Source organism: Lampetra planeri, chromosome 12 (genome assembly GCF_965212315.1).
Source record: "Lampetra planeri chromosome 12, kcLamPlan1.2.h2, whole genome shotgun sequence".
Classification (NCBI taxonomy): domain Eukaryota; kingdom Metazoa; phylum Chordata; class Hyperoartia; order Petromyzontiformes; family Petromyzontidae; genus Lampetra; species Lampetra planeri.
In genome coordinates, this window is record NC_136118.1 from 6,075,548 (window position 1) to 6,093,849 (window position 18,302).

The 18,302-nt window shown below is 41.6% G+C and overlaps 1 protein-coding gene across 1 annotated transcript; it reads right to left on the reverse strand.

The window, feature by feature from the left end:
- Nucleotides 1-14,475: 14,475 nt before the first annotated feature.
- Nucleotides 14,476-18,177, reverse strand: MRPL43 (mitochondrial ribosomal protein L43). Its single transcript, XM_078599296.1, has 4 exons — nucleotides 18,048-18,177; nucleotides 17,146-17,772; nucleotides 15,032-15,138; nucleotides 14,476-14,918 (listed from the first exon to the last, which is right to left on the reverse strand). The coding sequence occupies exons 2-4, from the start codon at nucleotides 17,274-17,276 to the stop codon at nucleotides 14,668-14,670; spliced, it is 489 nt and encodes a 162-aa protein (XP_078455422.1). The 5' UTR covers nucleotides 17,277-17,772; nucleotides 18,048-18,177; the 3' UTR covers nucleotides 14,476-14,667.
- Nucleotides 18,178-18,302: the final 125 nt, after the last annotated feature.

Here is an 18,302-nt window from a genome sequence, read left to right on the forward strand (position 1 = left end):
CCCACCCAGCCCCACCCTTCCCTCCCCACCCAGCCCCTCCCTCCCCACCCAGCCCCTCCACGACGTACGAACGGACACAATCCCCTGTGGGCTGGTGTAACAAGGAGGTTCCTTCATCATCATGGGACCTCCTTTGCCAGTACCAAAATATACTAATAGGGGTTTTCCCCTTTTTTTCTGGTAACAAAACTGACACCTTTTGCAAGGAATCATGCTTACTTGCAGTCAAATGCAAACAAAAAACAATACTCTGATAATTGATGCATTGTCTTTGAAACTGATTGGCCAAAAGGCGTCATCTTGTCGAACACCATATGAGACTAGGCTCCAAAGAAAGCTGTCTCTGGTGTGGACCAATCAGTTTCAAAGACAATACATAAATTATCAGAGTATTGTTTTTGTTTGCATTTGACTGCAAGTATTGTGGTTAATGTAAGCATGATTCCTTGCAAAAGGTGTCAGTTTTGTTGCCAGAAAAAAAGGGGAAACCCCTATTAGTATAAGGAGGTTCCTACCAGTATAAATGGAGACACTGCTGTTGAGCAGTAAGTTGTGTTGGTGGAGTAAAGTGTGGGTACTCACAACTCTTCAAAGATGCATGGCCAGCGTGAAAGAGAAGGTCAAATACCCTATTGAGGGGTTCTCTGAAGCTCCTGCTAGTGGAAGTTCAATCAGCAGTGGCATGAGAAATACATTTCAGGGCTGCACTTTACCTTGTCCGTGTAATTCGTTTCTGCCTTCATGTTAAACTGAATTTTAATTCTAGATTTGAAGCTTTCGTGACAGCAAGGATTCATACTCTTAGGTTTTTTTGGTAAAGTCACGTAGGTAAAAAAAAAATAGAAATAAAAAACCTAAGAGTATGAATTTTAATTGTTACATTAAAAATATATCATCTTGAGAGAGGTATATTGTAAGCAAAGTATTGCCACTTAAATGGATACAATTATTAAATATGAATTGCTGTGATATGTTATGAAATGTATATATTCCTATTCTTGGAAACCTCCAGACCAATGGTTCATGTTATACAGTACATGAGAACTCTCATCCGCAAAAAACTTGCGTCATATGCAGCCCTATTCCTGTTACCCATTTTCCTGAATACATTGCGAAGCGGCTTCCAAATACTCGATTTCTTTCCATGATAAAAGGAGTTGCGTAGCAAGTTCTTCCTATTCGTGGGGTTATCCGTGAAGAAAATGACCCCGTGGATAAGCGTAAAATCAGGAATTGGATCCGCGATAATGGTCCCCCATATCTGTGGATAAGAGTTCTGTTCAATCACATGTACCACGACCTTTGTAGCATGGGGAGGTCCTCATCCAGAAGTGAATTAACAAATATGCTGTGCATGAATGTAAACAATACATTACATAACACGGTGGTTATAGAAAATGGTGGCTTGCCACCTCCATATTTTGATAAATATGTTATTAGATTTAAGTGTTTTTCAATCATCTCAAAAATAATTTCATACGTTTAGCTGAAAGATATTTTTTAAGAGGGACGTTTTGCTGGTACACGATATGTTTACATTTATTTTGGCATGTTTAGCCTTGTCATTTCAACACTGGTTGAAGCTGGGGGAAATTTCATTACCAAACAGCGTTGCCAATTGGGAAACCATTTCAAATTTGTTTTCACAAAATATCCTCCCATTTTATCGCATCGTTCAGATTTGTTTTGCTCCAATATTGCCTGTAGACAGCATCTTCCTTCATGTGCCTGTGTGCACAACCCATTTTCTTCCCCTTTCCAGCTTCAACAAACGCCAAGAATAAAGTAAACAGAGCAGTTTCCTGTGTGTCTGCCAGATAGTGTCCATCCAGCTTGCAACGTTGCTTCAGCGGTAAAAGCTGAGCTTTTTAGGAGGCAGAATAGCTGCTGTTAACTCAAATTAATTTATCACAGGGTAAACAGCTGAGGATGTTGTCATGGGGTATACGGTTAGCACACTCGACAATGCTTTCCAGTTGGATCTCCCGGTGCAGATTTGAAACAATGGTGCAAGTTTCTTAATTCTACTTGCCTCTGTCTACCCAACAGCATAAATGAGTATCCCTAAGTCGATCGGCAGGTCAATTGTGGTGGGATAAAGTGCGGGTACTCCCAGCTCTTCCAATATGTCTGGCTGGTGTGGAAGAATAGGCCAAATACCCTCCAGAGAGGCTCTAGAGGCAGTGTTCTTCACTCATTTGCAGAGGGGGGTGGCACTTTTGCCGATAGGACATCATCCGTGTGAGGGACGCCACACATGAACACCGCTCTTAAGCTTGCTTTGAGTCAAGGTCCTTCCACCAGCAATGGCTCGAGAAAACCATTGGAGGGCTGCACCTCTACGGCTTAAAGCTGAAATAAAGCACTGAGTACCCGGAGATGACGCAAATATTTTACAGAATTGCGCGTAGGTTATCCATTCGATCAAACACTGCAGAACATTTACATTATCTAGGTAAACTGCTTGAGAGTACGTACTCGTGCAACTGATTTCGGTGAATAGACTTGGCAACATGTCGTCCAAAACTATTCCCTTACATGTACGAGAGTTCAGGCAACCTTTGAGTGAGCCACCTGGTGGCCAGGTCAATGCACACAGCTGGTCCCACAGATCCCTGGGATTGAAATCTTAACGGCTGCCCGTGATTAACCCGAATTGTCGAGCGTAGTGAGTTGATGGCGTCAGCCTGGTAAGCAATTATTGCACTTAAACACATTCCTGCGGAGGGAGCTGGTAGGAACGTTGGGTTGCTCGGTCAATGGCCAGAGTCAACGGCGGCGTGGTGTATTCCGCAAATATACCCGACTGTGAGGGCGGGCACAAGCCGGCGTGAGTAGGTTAAACGTTGAGTTTTATAAGGGCACCACGGGGTGACCAGCCCCACCCCACCCAGCCCCACCCCTCTCCACCAGCCCCTCCCTCACCACCCAGCCCCTCCCTCCCCACCCTCCCCTCTCCACCCAGCCCCACCCCTCCCATTTTTGGATGCACGACGGACGGACACAATAATCCCCTGTGGGCTGGTGTAACCAGGAGGTTCCTACTAGTAAAATGCTCCCTTAAATTTGGTTATACAGTGAATGCGGAAAAATTCCAGCCTTGAGAATGAAAAATGTTGGTTTTACTATCATGTGAAGAACATTGCTGTTAATGGCAGCACGGGTGGGAGAGAGCCACCCATGACTGTTGCGGACCAGAGGTCACTTGAAGGGATCTGAAATGGATCTGCTTCCATGAGCCATTCTCTGACAAAGTTTTTTTTAAACTCATGCTATGACGTCAGAAGCATATTCGGGATATAAGTGGAAAGAAAAAAACGTCTAAAGGGGTATGAATGTATGTTTGACTTCTTTCGCACCATACGATGCCAACCGTGCTTAATGGGAGGTGCGAGGGAACGACAAAACTAAACACAAAAAGCAGTTCTAAAGAATAGTCGGTAAATCTTAATTTTTGGAGCTTTCGTGACTGCAGGAATTATTCTTTGGTTCTTTCGGTTAAGTCACGTCTAAAGATAAAATAATGAATTAAAATAATAGCGACGTTTCGATTGCAACACAAGCAAGCATCATCAGGCATAAGAGAAATAGCAACAAAAATCTAACTAGAAAAACTATAGACAGACATACAAGCAGACATACATCACAAGGACACACAGCGAGAGGACACATATCGGCACAGAGAGAGGGGTCGTTTCTGTGACGGTCCCTTAAATATAGGGAGGGGGGGCGGGGACGGAGAGAGGGAGGGGGCAGAGAAAATTAGCATATCTATGAGTGGACGGCAACGTGTTGCTGCTGCGCAAGTAAGATGACGACGTGGCACGGCACGCAAGCTTGAAAATTAGGAGAAAGACACACTAAAATTAAATAACCTCGCAAAATATCGAAATGTGATGTAATGCAACACAGAGAGTCGGTCAACACACAATTAACGCATAGCCTGGTTGATTACGTATATCAAAGATTGCTAAGTTAGAATTTAAGTGTGAAAATTCCAAAGAGAGGACACAGGCAGAGAGAACAAATAGCCAGAGAGAGAAAAAAGATAAGCTTAAAACTTCCCAGTAGAAGTGGTTCAATCTTAATTTTTGGAGCTTTCGTGACTGCAGGAATTATTCTTTGGTTCTTTCGGTTAAGTCACGTCTAAAGATAAAATAATGAATTAAAATAATAGCGACGTTTCGATTGCAACACAAGCAATCATCATCAGGCATAAGAGAAATAGCAACAAAAATCTAACTAGAAAAACTATAGACAGACATACAAGCAGACAGACATCACAAGGACACACAGCGAGAGGACACATATCGGCACAGAGAGAGGGGTCGTTTCTGTGACGGTCCCTTAAATATAGGGAGGGGGGGCGGGGACGGAGAGAGGGAGGGGGCATAGAAAATTAGCATATCAATGAGTGGACGGCAACGTGTTGCTGCTGCGCAAGTAAGATGACGACGTGGCACGGCACGCAAGCTTGAAAATTAGGAGAAAGACACACTAAAATTAAATAACCTCGCAAAATATCGAAATGTGATGTAATGCAACACAGAGAGTCGGTCAACACACAATTAACGCATAGCCTGGTTGATTACGTATATCAAAGATTGCTAAGTTAGAATTTAAGTGTGAAAATTCCAAAGAGAGGACACAGGCAGAGAGAACAAATAGCCAGAGAGAGAAAAAAGATAAGCTTAAAACTTCCCAGTAGAAGTGGTTCAATCTTAATTTTTGGAGCTTTCGTGACTGCAGGAATTATTCTTTGGTTCTTTCGGTTAAGTCACGTCTAAAGATAAAATAATGAATTAAAATAATAGCGACGTTTCGATTGCAACACAAGCAATCATCATCAGGCATAAGAGAAATAGCAACAAAAATCTAACTAGAAAAACTATAGACAGACATACAAGCAGACAGACATCACAAGGACACACAGCGAGAGGACACATATCGGCACAGAGAGAGGGGTCGTTTCTGTGACGGTCCCTTAAATATAGGGAGGGGGGGGCGGGGACGGAGAGAGGGAGGGGGCATAGAAAATTAGCATATCAATGAGTGGACGGCAACGTGTTGCTGCTGCGCAAGTAAGATGACGACGTGGCACGGCACGCAAGCTTGAAAATTAGGAGAAAGACACACTAAAATTAAATAACCTCGCAAAATATCGAAATGTGATGTAATGCAACACAGAGAGTCGGTCAACACACAATTAACGCATAGCCTGGTTGATTACGTATATCAAAGATTGCTAAGTTAGAATTTAAGTGTGAAAATTCCAAAGAGAGGACACAGGCAGAGAGAACAAATAGCCAGAGAGAGAAAAAAATAAGCTTTTAACTTCCCCGTAGAAGTAGTTCAATCTTAATTTTTGGAGCTTTCGTGACTGCAGGAATTATTCTTTGGTTCTTTCGGTTAAGTCACGTCTAAAGATAAAATAATGAATTAAAATAATAGCGACGTTTCGATTGCAACACAAGCAATCATCATCAGGCATAAGAGAAATAGCAACAAAAATCTAACTAGAAAAACTATAGACAGACATACAAGCAGACAGACATCACAAGGACACACAGCGAGAGGACACATATCGGCACAGAGAGAGGGTTCGTTTCTGTGACGATCCCTTAAATATAGAGAGGGGGCGGGGACGGAGAGAGGGAGGGGGCAGAGAAAATTAGCATATCAATGAGTGGACGGCAACGTGTTGCTGCTGCGCAAGTAAGATGACGACGTGGCACGGCACGCAAGCTTGAAAATTAGGAGAAAGACACACTAAAATTAAATAACCTCGCAAAATATCGAAATGTGATGTAATGCAACACAGAGAGTCGGTCAACACACAATTAACGCATAGCCTGGTTGATTACGTATTTCAAAGATTGCTAAGTTAGAATTTAAGTGTGAAAATTCCAAAGAGAGGACACAGGCAGAGAGAACAAATAGCCAGAGAGAGAAAAAAGATAAGCTTAAAACTTCCCCGTAGAAGTGGTTCAATCTTAATTTTTGGAGCTTTCGTGACTGCAGGAATTATTCTTTGGATCTTTCGGTTAAGTCACGTCTAAAGATAAAATAATGAATTAAAATAATAGCGACGTTTCGATTGCAACACAAGCAATCATCATCATGCATAAGAGAAATAGCAACAAAAATCTAACTAGAAAAACTATAGACAGACATACAAGCAGACAGACATCACAAGGACACACAGCGAGAGGACACATATCGGCACAGAGAGAGGGGTCGTTTCTGTGACGGTCCCTTAAATATAGGGAGGGGGGGGCGGGGACGGAGAGAGAGAGGGGGCAGAGAAAATTAGCATATCAATGAGTGGACGGCAACGTGTTGCTGCTGCGCAAGTAAGATGACGACGTGGCATGGCACGCAAGCTTGAAAATTAGGAGAAAGACACACTAAAATTAAATAACCTCGCAAAATATCGAAATGTGATGTAATGCAACACAGAGAGTCGGTCAACACACAATTAACGCATAGCCTGGTTGATTACGTATTTCAAAGATTGCTAAGTTAGAATTTAAGTGTGAAAATTCCAAAGAGAGGACACAGGCAGAGAGAACAAATAGCCAGAGAGAGAAAAAAGATAAGCTTAAAACTTCCCCGTAGAAGTGGTTCAATCTTAATTTTTGGAGCTTTCGTGACTGCAGGAATTATTCTTTGGATCTTTCGGTTAAGTCACGTCTAAAGATAAAATAATGAATTAAAATAATAGCGACGTTTCGATTGCAACACAAGCAATCATCATCAGGCATAAGAGAAATAGCAACAAAAATCTAACTAGAAAAACTATAGACAGACATACAAGCAGACAGACATCACAAGGACACACAGCGAGAGGACACATATCGGCACAGAGAGAGGGGTCGTTTCTGTGACGGTCCCTTAAATATAGGGAGGGGGGGGGCGGGGACGGAGAGAGGGAGGGGGCAGAGAAAATTAGCATATCAATGAGTGGACGGCAACGTGTTGCTGCTGCGCAAGTAAGATGACGACGTGGCATGGCACGCAAGCTTGAAAATTAGGAGAAAGACACACTAAAATTAAATAACCTCGCAAAATATCGAAATGTGATGTAATGCAACACAGAGAGTCGGTCAACACACAATTAATGCATAGCCTGGTTGATTACGTATTTCAAAGATTGCTAAGTTAGAATTTAAGTGTGAAAATTCCAAAGAGAGGACACAGGCAGAGAGAACAAATAGCCAGAGAGAGAAAAAATATAAGCTTAAAACTTCCCCGTTAAAGTGGTTCAATCTTAATTTTTGGAGCTTTCGTGACTGCAGGAATTATTCTTTGGTTCTTTCGGTTAAGTCACGTCTAAAGATAAAATAATTAATTAAAATAATAGCGACGTTTCGATTGCAACACAAGCAATCATCATCAGGCATAAGAGAAATAGCAACAAAAATCTAACTAGAAAAACTATAGACAGATTGAACCACTTTAACGGGGAAGTTTTAAGCTTATATTTTTTCTCTCTCTGGCTATTTGTTCTCTCTGCCTGTGTCCTCTCTTTGGAATTTTCACACTTAAATTCTAACTTAGCAATCTTTGAAATACGTAATCAACCAGGCTATGCGTTAATTGTGTGTTGACCGACTCTCTGTGTTGCATTACATCACATTTCGATATTTTGCGAGGTTATTTAATTTTAGTGTGTCTTTCTCCTAATTTTCAAGCTTGCGTGCCATGCCACGTCGTCATCTTACTTGCGCAGCAGCAACACGTTGCCGTCCACTCATTGATATGCTAATTTTCTCTGCCCCCTCCCTCTCTCCGTCCCCGCCCCCCCTCCCTATATTTAAGGGACCGTCACAGAAACGACCCCTCTCTCTGTGCCGATATGTGTCCTCTCGCTGTGTGTCCTTGTGATGTCTGTCTGCTTGTATGTCTGTCTATAGTTTTTCTAGTTAGATTTTTGTTGCTATTTCTCTTATGCCTGATGATGATTGCTGATTGCTTGTGTTGCAATCGAAACGTCGCTATTATTTTAATTCATTATTTTATCTTTAGACGTGACTTAACCGAAAGATCCAAAGAATAATTCCTGCAGTCACGAAAGCTCCAAAAATTAAGATTGAACCACTTCTACGGGGAAGTTTTAAGCTTATCTTTTTTCTCTCTCTGGCTATTTGTTCTCTCTGCCTGTGTCCTCTCTTTGGAATTTTCACACTTAAATTCTAACTTAGCAATCTTTGAAATACGTAATCAACCAGGCTATGCGTTAATTGTGTGTTGACCGACTCTCTGTGTTGCATTACATCACATTTCGATATTTTGCGAGGTTATTTAATTTTAGTGTGTCTTTCTCCTAATTTTCAAGCTTGCGTGCCATGCCACGTCGTCATCTTACTTGCGCAGCAGCAACACGTTGCCGTCCACTCATTGATATGCTAATTTTCTCTGCCCCCTCCCTCTCTCCGTCCCCGCCCCCCCCCTCCCTATATTTAAGGGACCGTCACAGAAACGACCCCTCTCTCTGTGCCGATATGTGTCCTCTCGCTGTGTGTCCTTGTGATGTCTGTCTGCTTGTATGTCTGTCTATAGTTTTTCTAGTTAGATTTTTGTTGCTATTTCTCTTATGCCTGATGATGATTGCTTGTGTTGCAATCGAAACGTCGCTATTATTTTAATTCATTATTTTATCTTTAGACGTGATTTAACCGAAAGATCCAAAGAATAATTCCTGCAGTCACGAAAGCTCCAAAAATTAAGATTGAACCACTTCTACGGGGAAGTTTTAAGCTTATCTTTTTTCTCTCTCTGGCTTTTTGTTCTCTCTGCCTGTGTCCTCTCTTTGGAATTTTCACACTTAAATTCTAACTTAGCAATCTTTGAAATACGTAATCAACCAGGCTATGCGTTAATTGTGTGTTGACCGACTCTCTGTGTTGCATTACATCACATTTCGATATTTTGCGAGGTTATTTAATTTTAGTGTGTCTTTCTCCTAATTTTCAAGCTTGCGTGCCGTGCCACGTCGTCATCTTACTTGCGCAGCAGCAACACGTTGCCGTCCACTCATTGATATGCTAATTTTCTCTGCCCCCTCCCTCTCTCCGTCCCCGCCCCCCCCCTCCCTATATTTAAGGGACCGTCACAGAAACGACCCCTCTCTCTGTGCCGATATGTGTCCTCTCGCTGTGTGTCCTTGTGATGTCTGTCTGCTTGTATGTCTGTCTATAGTTTTTCTAGTTAGATTTTTGTTGCTATTTCTCTTATGCCTGATGATGATTGCTTGTGTTGCAATCGAAACGTTGCTATTATTTTAATTCATTATTTTATCTTTAGACGTGACTTAACCGAAAGAACCAAAGAATAGTCGGTAAAGTCACGTAGAAGGGAAGTAATACAATAATAAAAATAAAACATAATAAAATAATTCTCACGACGTTTCGGCTACAACGCAAGCAGCCGTCTTCAGGTGAAGAATGAGACACTGCCAAGCTTGGAGCTTATATATAAGCTGGGTTGGAGGTGGAAGAAGAGCGCCTTAAAATAATGTGCATATCAAGAGGAATTTAGCATATTCATGGGAAATGCGTAGGAGGTGGGCGGGGGGTTTCAAAGTCATATTATGCCCATGCATTATGCAGGATCAGCAGCACCAAAGGGAGGGGGCAGGGGGTAGCATTAACAAAGGGAGGGAATGTTAATAGTATGTACAAGCAATGAAACATGTCAATGGGAGAGCGGTGACAGGAGACCAGCAGCGGAGCAAATAATGCATTCCCTGTGGAGAACACAAGATACACAGTTAATGCCAGTGAGTGGACTGCGGTCTGAAAGTCACCGTAAACGTGAACAATAATCAGTTAAGATCCGAAATGGTTTATTACGTCCTTCCAATGATTGCTGAGCCAGAATCCATCTTCTCGGTTGAAATTGTCTCTGTGTTTGTATATGTGGATCGCCTCATGAACGAATCTCTCATGGTAGCCAGATGGCTTGCAGAGAACCTCTGTCTTGGAGAAGTCAATGTCATGTGAGCCCACTGAATTGTAAGTGATCTACCACGGCTGAGGTGTTTGTCCTACCGTGTTTCAGGTCTGCTTTATGTTCACGGATGCGGTCCGAGACATGTCGTTTGGTTTCTCCAATGTAACTGCTACGACAGAGGCAACTTAGTTTGTAGACGCCAGGGTACTGTATGTCTGGAACCACGTCTTTTACAGACGGGACCAGATCACGGATTTATGTGCTGTGTTGAATCGGACCTGAATCTTGTGTTTAATCAGGATTTTGGAGATCTTTTTTGTGACCCCAGCAATGTAGGGTAAGGTGATGGTTTTGAAAGGCTCCTCAACAGGCAGTGTGAATCATGTTGCATAGGTAAATGTCCACAGTGCACCTCTCTTGTTCACATTGCTACAGTATCATGGGACCTCATTTTCCAGTACCAAAATATGAGAATAGGTTTTCCCCTTTTTTTGGCAACAAAACAGGTGTTAAGATGTTAAAACACCAAACTTAAACCTTTTACAAGGAATCATGTCTGCATTAACCACAATACTTGTGGTCAGAATGCAAACAAAAAACACACTGATAATATATGCATTGTCTTTGAAACTGATTGGTCCACTCTAGAGACGGCTTTCTTTTGAGCCTTGTCTCAAAACAGTGTTAGACCAGAGGACGCCAAAAGGCGGCCAGCACAAATACAATGCACTATCTGAGTAATGAGAGCTCGGGGTGAGCAGCTACATCATGGGACCTCCTTTGCCAGTACTAAAATATGAGAATAGGTTTTCCCCTTTTTTCTGGCAACAAAACAGGTGTTAAGATGTTAAACACCAAACTGAAACCTTTTACAAGGAATCATGTCTGCATTAACCACAATACTTGTGGTCAGAATGCAAACAAAAAACACACTGATAATATATGCATTGTCTTTGAAACTGATTGGTCCACTCTAGAGACGGCTTTCTTTTGAGCCTTGTCTCAAAACAGTGTTAGACCAGAGGACGCCAAAAGGCGGCCAGCACAAATACAATGCACTATCTGAGTAATGAGAGCTCGGGGTGAGCAGCTACATCATGGGACCTCCTTTGCCAGTACTAAAATATGAGAATAGGTTTTCCCCTTTTTTCTGGCAACAAAACAGGTGTTAAGATGTTAAACACCAAACTGAAACCTTTTACAAGGAATCGTGTGGACCAATCAGTTTAAAAGACAATGCATATATTATCAGAGTATGTTTTTTGTTTGCATTCTGACCACAAGTATTGTGGTAAATGCAGACATGATTCCTTGTAAAAGGTTTCAGTTTGGTGTTTTAACATCTTAACACGTTTGTTGCCAGAAAAAAGTGAAAAACCTATTCTCATTACTACAGTATTTACTATCTAGATTTGAAGTTTTTTACTATATTTTGCTGTGGGGGCAGTTTGTATGTATGTTGAACTTTTCTCGCACCGTACGTAACCAACCATTCTAATCAAAAGTGCAGGGAACAGCTCCAGTGGATTCTCAATATCGGAAGGGTGTTCCAGACGGCCACAGGAGCGCATGTGAAAGCGCTCAATGTGGTGACAGTCTTTGTTCGATGGCGAGCCATAAGACGCTGGGAGGATGACCGGAGTTCGCGTGATGGTTTATTCTCCTTGACGAGATCAGCAAGATATTGTGGTTTATTTGTGGCAAGCACTTTGTGTGTCATGAGTAAAACCTTATGTATTCGTTCGGCAACTGGAAGCCAATGCAGCTCGGCGAGCACTGGACGGACATGGTCGGATTTTGCAGTATCGGTCATGACACGTGCCAGAGTAGTTAGCATTACAAGCTGTTGGAACATGATCAAGTGCTGTGGGTTATAGCCACAATGGCCATTTGCTCCATTTGTTTATAAGTCTGTTTCCCCCCCCAGCAATTAATCCGATTGTGCTATTGACATGATGTCATGAGATGAAGTCCGTACGGAACTCTCACGAAACAGTGCATCACCCTCTGTTAGACAATGACCCATAGAAATTGGTATCACATAACTACTGGGATCCCTTAAAGGGACCTCTTATCCACTCTACGGGAGCTGTACTTTTATCTGTGCCCTGCTATCTTTTTTAGCCAACTTAAAAAATCTAATTTAAAATGTGCTTGTTTTGTACAGTCATTGGTGGCTGTGCTGAGAACATTAACTCACTACATTTTTTAATCTGGGATCTCCTTGGATTGAACCCAGTATTTTGGTTATGTTGACAGTTCTGACCCCTGAACCACCCAGTCACCTCACTCTTAGCAGTAATTTATTATGATCTGTGATGAAAATGCTAAAATATGCTCAACAAACACGAGTAAATACAGTCCATCCGTAATCACTCACCCATTAAAAGGGAACATTAAAAAATACTGGTAAAACTGTACTTACACAAAAACACGTTCTGCAAATATTGGGCATTGAATTGTGATTTAAATGTATAGGATAAACATGGTTCTGTACGACTGAAATGTGATGCTTTCTGTGGAGTACCAAGACTAACATTTTATTCTTTTAAGCACTTCGTGAAAAGCTAAATCACAAATAGGCATGGACTAACGTGATGTACTGTGACAGCTCTCTTAATGCTTTCAGGCTGTTCGTGGAATAATGCATTATGGATGATTTAACCATTTTCTCTGTAGTCCTTTGCTTATCTCTCACTCTTTTTTCCCCGACCTCAAAGCTTAAATATCGTACAAGCACATGCAAGTGTAATCCATTGTGATGCATGAATAGCCAATGCCTGGTTTAATTTATAAACCTTTGGCTAAAACCCCTTACCAATGTTAATAGGGAAAGGTTACCTCAATGGTATACTTTAAAAATTAAGGTAATATTTATTTAACTTCCTTAAATAATACGCCCCACACTAATCTAATCCCATATATGTTATTGACTTGTGTCCCGCTTAAGCAAGCGGGCTTACAGGTAAAAGGCGCCTTGTGGAGCAGCAGATTGGAAGAATGCATCACATCATCAGCGAGTGTCTAAAATTTGATGAACTTCCTTTACTTTGCAGCAGTCAACCGCCGCCCGACTAAACTCACGAGGAACTGCTGACCAGCCAGATTGGGTGGCACACACCTGGCGAGTGGCATGGAAATTGAATGAGACGAGCGCGTTATCTTTCAGTGCAGACCCAGCTGAGCGTGGTCGGCAAATACGAGATGGTTACATTTGCGTCACCTTTCCCTTTCTGTTTAAAAGAAACATTTCAAAACACAGTGCAGGCAGCATTATCAGAAACGGGCCATTAATTCTCAGCATGCCCAGTATTGTTCCCTTTGTGAGCCACCGTGAGACCTGTCCAGGACATTGCAAATTGTCACATTGTATGGCTTTGGTGGGTTTAGTTTAGTGAAAGTGAAAACGTAGCAGCCCTGTTGCTGGGGTGCTTTGTACAGAAAAGTTTGCAGGTGACTAAAGTTGCTCATGAATGGTTGGTAAATTACCTCAGTAAGATTTTCCATTGACTTAAATATGTATGAAAACGATCAGATAATTTCACAATTTCTGTGTTTACGGAACATCTGTTCAAAAAAAAAATCTATTAAGTTGCACTAAATATGGTAAATGTATTTCCAAAAGGAAATTTGACCTTTGTCCCCAAAGGTCAGTCTCAAATCGCCTCTGGCAATTTGATGATTAATTGCCATGATTCAGACCTGTGAAACAAGAATTCATTATTTTTGGTCTAATTCTTACCATCTATTTTTTTAAGTCACGCTCATACAGACTTGTTTGTTCCGAATGCCTAAATGTAAGTGTATTATCTGTATACATTTAGTAAAAAATAAAACATACCCGTATTCCCACACATGCCATGAGGTGCATGTATCGAAAGTCTTAAGACAATGAATACATGCATTGAAATACTATCTTATAAACAATAGATTTATATCCACTAATGATCCCAAAATCTCAGGTTGTTTTTGAAACGTACAGTATTGCATACTTAAGCTTCTTTGCGCATATTTATAGCCTCGTGGCAAATTAAAATTGTCAATGCATACATCATATGCATTGCTGCCCTCTGCTGGGTGTTGCTTTACATTTCGGGTGCAAGGCGGGACGATAACCTTACAATACCCTCATTGAAAATGAAGGTTGATGGATTGCATATTCATTTTACCACAAAAATAGTACCTATTATTGCCATGTGACTTATGAATGTAGAATTTGTTACGGCGCTCTTAAATATGTGCATGCTGATGACAAATACCAGTGCTACGTGTCTAAAGCCTTCTTGCCACTTGCTTCAACGGTCTCCGGGAGCATGGGGAACTTGGCAATTCAAAAGCATTGCAAATAGATCAAAGTGACAATGCTTATTTGTTTTAGATACAGGGCCATTCCATGTTGATACAAACAAAAGTATTTCTCAGAAAACAATGCTACGCAATGCAAGATCGGGTGGAAGGAAATGCGTGTCAACAACGGCACAGCAGATGAGTTGCAAGAGCCCTTGAATCAAGTAGGAAATGTTTTTCTTACCAACGTGACTTTTATTAACGCCACGAGAATACAGTTTTGTTACATTTTCAAATATTCAATACCTATTGTTTTCATGTCGTTTAACCAAATGTGTTTATTGAGAAAACCCATCGTTTAACATTAAAAAACAATATTCATTTCGTAGATGTGTTCAATCAAGTTTAATATATTCATGTATAGGATCAGGATATGCTGGTGTCTCCTTTGCTCGTCTCAACGCAGGCAGCTATCTTCTTCTGCATCTCGATATTAATGGTCGGTCGCTTGTTGGTGAAAGGCTGCCACATGCCTTGAATGCTGGGGTAGTCAGTGTGGAACGGTTTGCGGATCCGCACAATGTCCAGCCCTGACTGAGTGCTCATGAGCTTCACTTGCGATAGGATCTCCTCTGATGTCTTGCGTTCCACCGAAACATCTCGAACAGTGCCATTCACTGTAACAGAATGTCATTAAAACATGTGACGGGATTAAACAATGCTCCACTTGTATAATACAATACTCGTGTGTTTTTTGTTCAAAGATGTTCCACAAAGTAATTATACTCACAGTACTCTGCAATAACCCTTGGTTTGGAATCTTGTCTTGGTACAACGTAGATGACAGTCGCCTTGTTCTGCCTTGCAAAGTCAACCAAATGGTTTTCCACAAAATCCCTGCAGGTGAATACAACACAAACGATTTGTATCAAATTATTGACAGCCCAAGTACCTGTCCAACAAGAAGTTGAACACTGCTCTTATCCACAACAAGCAGTAGATAATAATAAGCATTTCCCACCACTTCCTGATTTATATTACCCACGTATATGCATTGATAACGTAAATAATTTAACTGGGATAAGAGTATTTTCTGATAATTATAGGAAGAGTGGCTACAATACGGATTAATCGGGAAAAAACATAATGCAGTCTTTATACTTTTTAACTCGTGTTCATAAGGCTCTTCAAGAGGGCACAGATGTTCCTCTGTACCCGGACGATTGAAGGATACTTTTAAGCCAATGTGACGCCTGGATATGTTATAATTCGATTGAAAAAAGTGTCGTCAATCCTTGTTACTGAATCACGAGACATGAGTGAATAACAGCCGAGGACAACCACAATCCCTCTGAGGTTTATACTCAATCGGATGGTAACAGCGACACCCGGCGTCCAATAACTCCATAGATTGTTTCATATCCAGAAAAATAAATGCTATTTCCAATGACGAATAACACAGCTAAAACCATTTACTTTTCTACCTGTGAACAAAAATCTTTATAGCTCATCGGATTCCTCCAGTATTAATATTCTGATTCTGACAAACATCGGTTGAATACCGATCCTAGATCAATGTGGATACAGGACAAAGATATAAGCCACACTCTCCCTTCTCTCTCTCTCTCAACTTTGACCTGTACAGCAAGTCGTGAGTGCAACTCAAGTTCATTCTTGATTTGAAGCTTTCGTGACTGCAGGAATCCATACTCTTTGATTCTTTCGTAAAGTCACGTAAGTAGAAAATAAATAACGACGTTTCGGGCGCAACACAAGCGTCCATCATCAGTTCATCTCTGTGTTTCCAACGTTGTTTATGTAGAAACGTGTCCTGCTAAAGCGAAACATCTGCTGAACTTATGACCTTCTCGACATTCTGGTGGTGATATGATAGGTGTATGATAACCCGAAATATCTCGGTAGGTTCTAACCTATAACTATAAAAGGCTTGCTACTGAGCTAGTGTTTGTAGCAGAGGGCACGAACTGCATTCCTGACTATGGTGGTGAAGTGATTGTGGTGATTTACGTTGATAGCTTTGGTGTTGATGCTGATTAGCGGCCCTGATTGGTTGTGGTCGGTGGTGGTGGTGGTGATATGTTGATGGCAATGATAGACAACGGGATTAATATTGATTGTATTACGCCAGCAGTATGGCACTAATGAGGGACAACGTTGTGAAGGCTTGGAGAGGCCTTCATCCAGCAGTGGAGTGAACATGTGTCGTGTGGACGCATGTCAAAAACCAGCACCTTGAATCTCCTAAACCCCTTCTCAAAACCTTCTTCGGTTCTTTCGGTAAAGTCACGTAGATAGAACAATAATAATACAAATAAAGTGAATAAAATTATAATTACATTTTTATTATTTTTAAAATAAAAATAAAATAATAATAATACAAATGCTTTTTTTTATAATTTGATTCACTTTATTTGTATTATTATTTTTTGGTTCTTTCGGTATAGTCACGTAGATAAAAAAAAAATGAAGTGAATACAAATAATAAAAAATCTTTTTTTTTATCATTTTATTCACGTGGATAGAAAAATAATAATACAAATAAAGTGAAGAAAATGATTTAATAATTATTTTTTAAATAATAAAAATGCTTTTTTTAAATAATTGTATTCACTTTATTTGTATTATTTTTTTGGTTCTTTCGGTAAAGTCACGTAGATTGAAAAATAATACAAAATAAAGTGAATAGGAATAAAAAAAAATATTTTCATCATTTTATTCACGTAGATAGAAAAACAATAATACAAATAAAGTGAATAAAATGATAAATAATATTTTTATTCACTTTATTTGTATTTCTCTACCTACGTGACTTACCGAAAGAACCAACTAATAGAAACCCCTTCTCCTCTCTTACACCTCTCTTAACATCTCCTTCTCGCTCACCTCATGTCCCTGCTTGAGTGCGACTCCTTGCTGAGCACGATGGTGAGCCGCTGCAGCTGACACACGAATCGGCCTACGCCATTGTGCAGCACCGCCTGCAGGAAGCGGCTCGCGGTGCCGCGTCCCGTCATCGCAAACTTCTCCCCTACGCCTCTCGCGACGCAACAACGCAGAACCACAACCACACGCACAAGCGACGACGGTGGTGGTTGGGACGATGGTGGTGGTGACGGTGGTGGTGTGGCTGTGATGGGAAGCTCCGCTATTGGTGCTGTTGGCTACAACTCGCACGGAGCGACACGACCACCGCCGCAACGAGTCAAGGGCGGCCCGCACGTGTTGCCTGTGTGTTCTGTGTGTGTCCTGTGTGGAGCTGCGATCGGTGGGTGACGACGCGGGAGCGATGATCACACCGCGGCCATATTACTCGGGGGAACGTGGCCACGTGACGCACAGCTTTGTGACGTCATAAAGAAGCCCCTCCCCCCCCCCCAGCTGTTGTCGTGGCAAGGGGTTGCAGGGCGGGCTTCGTCACCCACGATGGCGATTCAGTCCGTCCCTCTTTTCTTTATTTCTTATTTTCTTCTTATTTTTTTGTTTTCTTTCGCGTGGCTGATGGAGGTGGACCTGCCAGTAGAGGGGGGGGGGGGCGATGTTTGTGCCGAGTGTAATCAACGGTTGAGTAATTTGCGGGTAATGTTTCAGCATTTGCGACGTTTGGCCAGTAACAGTGCCAGCTAAGCTTGTTTTTAGCAACGGGAGGAACCCGGGCAAGACTGAGGAAACCCATGCAGAACAGGAGAGAGCATTCAAACTCCATACAGTGCACATTTTCAGCAGCTTTTAGTTCAACTCAAACACACGTTTACCAAATGTCAGTATGATGTCTCAAATCAACTTACGTAAACTTGACAATGCACATTTCTGCTCTTGTTACGTGAATTTCGCGAGAGGTACTGCGCAGTTTTTAGCCTTTTATTTCCTTTTCCTACGAAAGATGGCGGTGTTGACAACTCACGCCGCTTCGTCCCCCCCTACGCAAGATGGAGGTGTCGACTCACGCCACTTCGTTCTCCCCTACATAAGATGGCGGTGTTGACTCACGCTACTTTGTTCCCCCCCTACGCAAGATGGCGATGTCGACTCACGCCACTTCG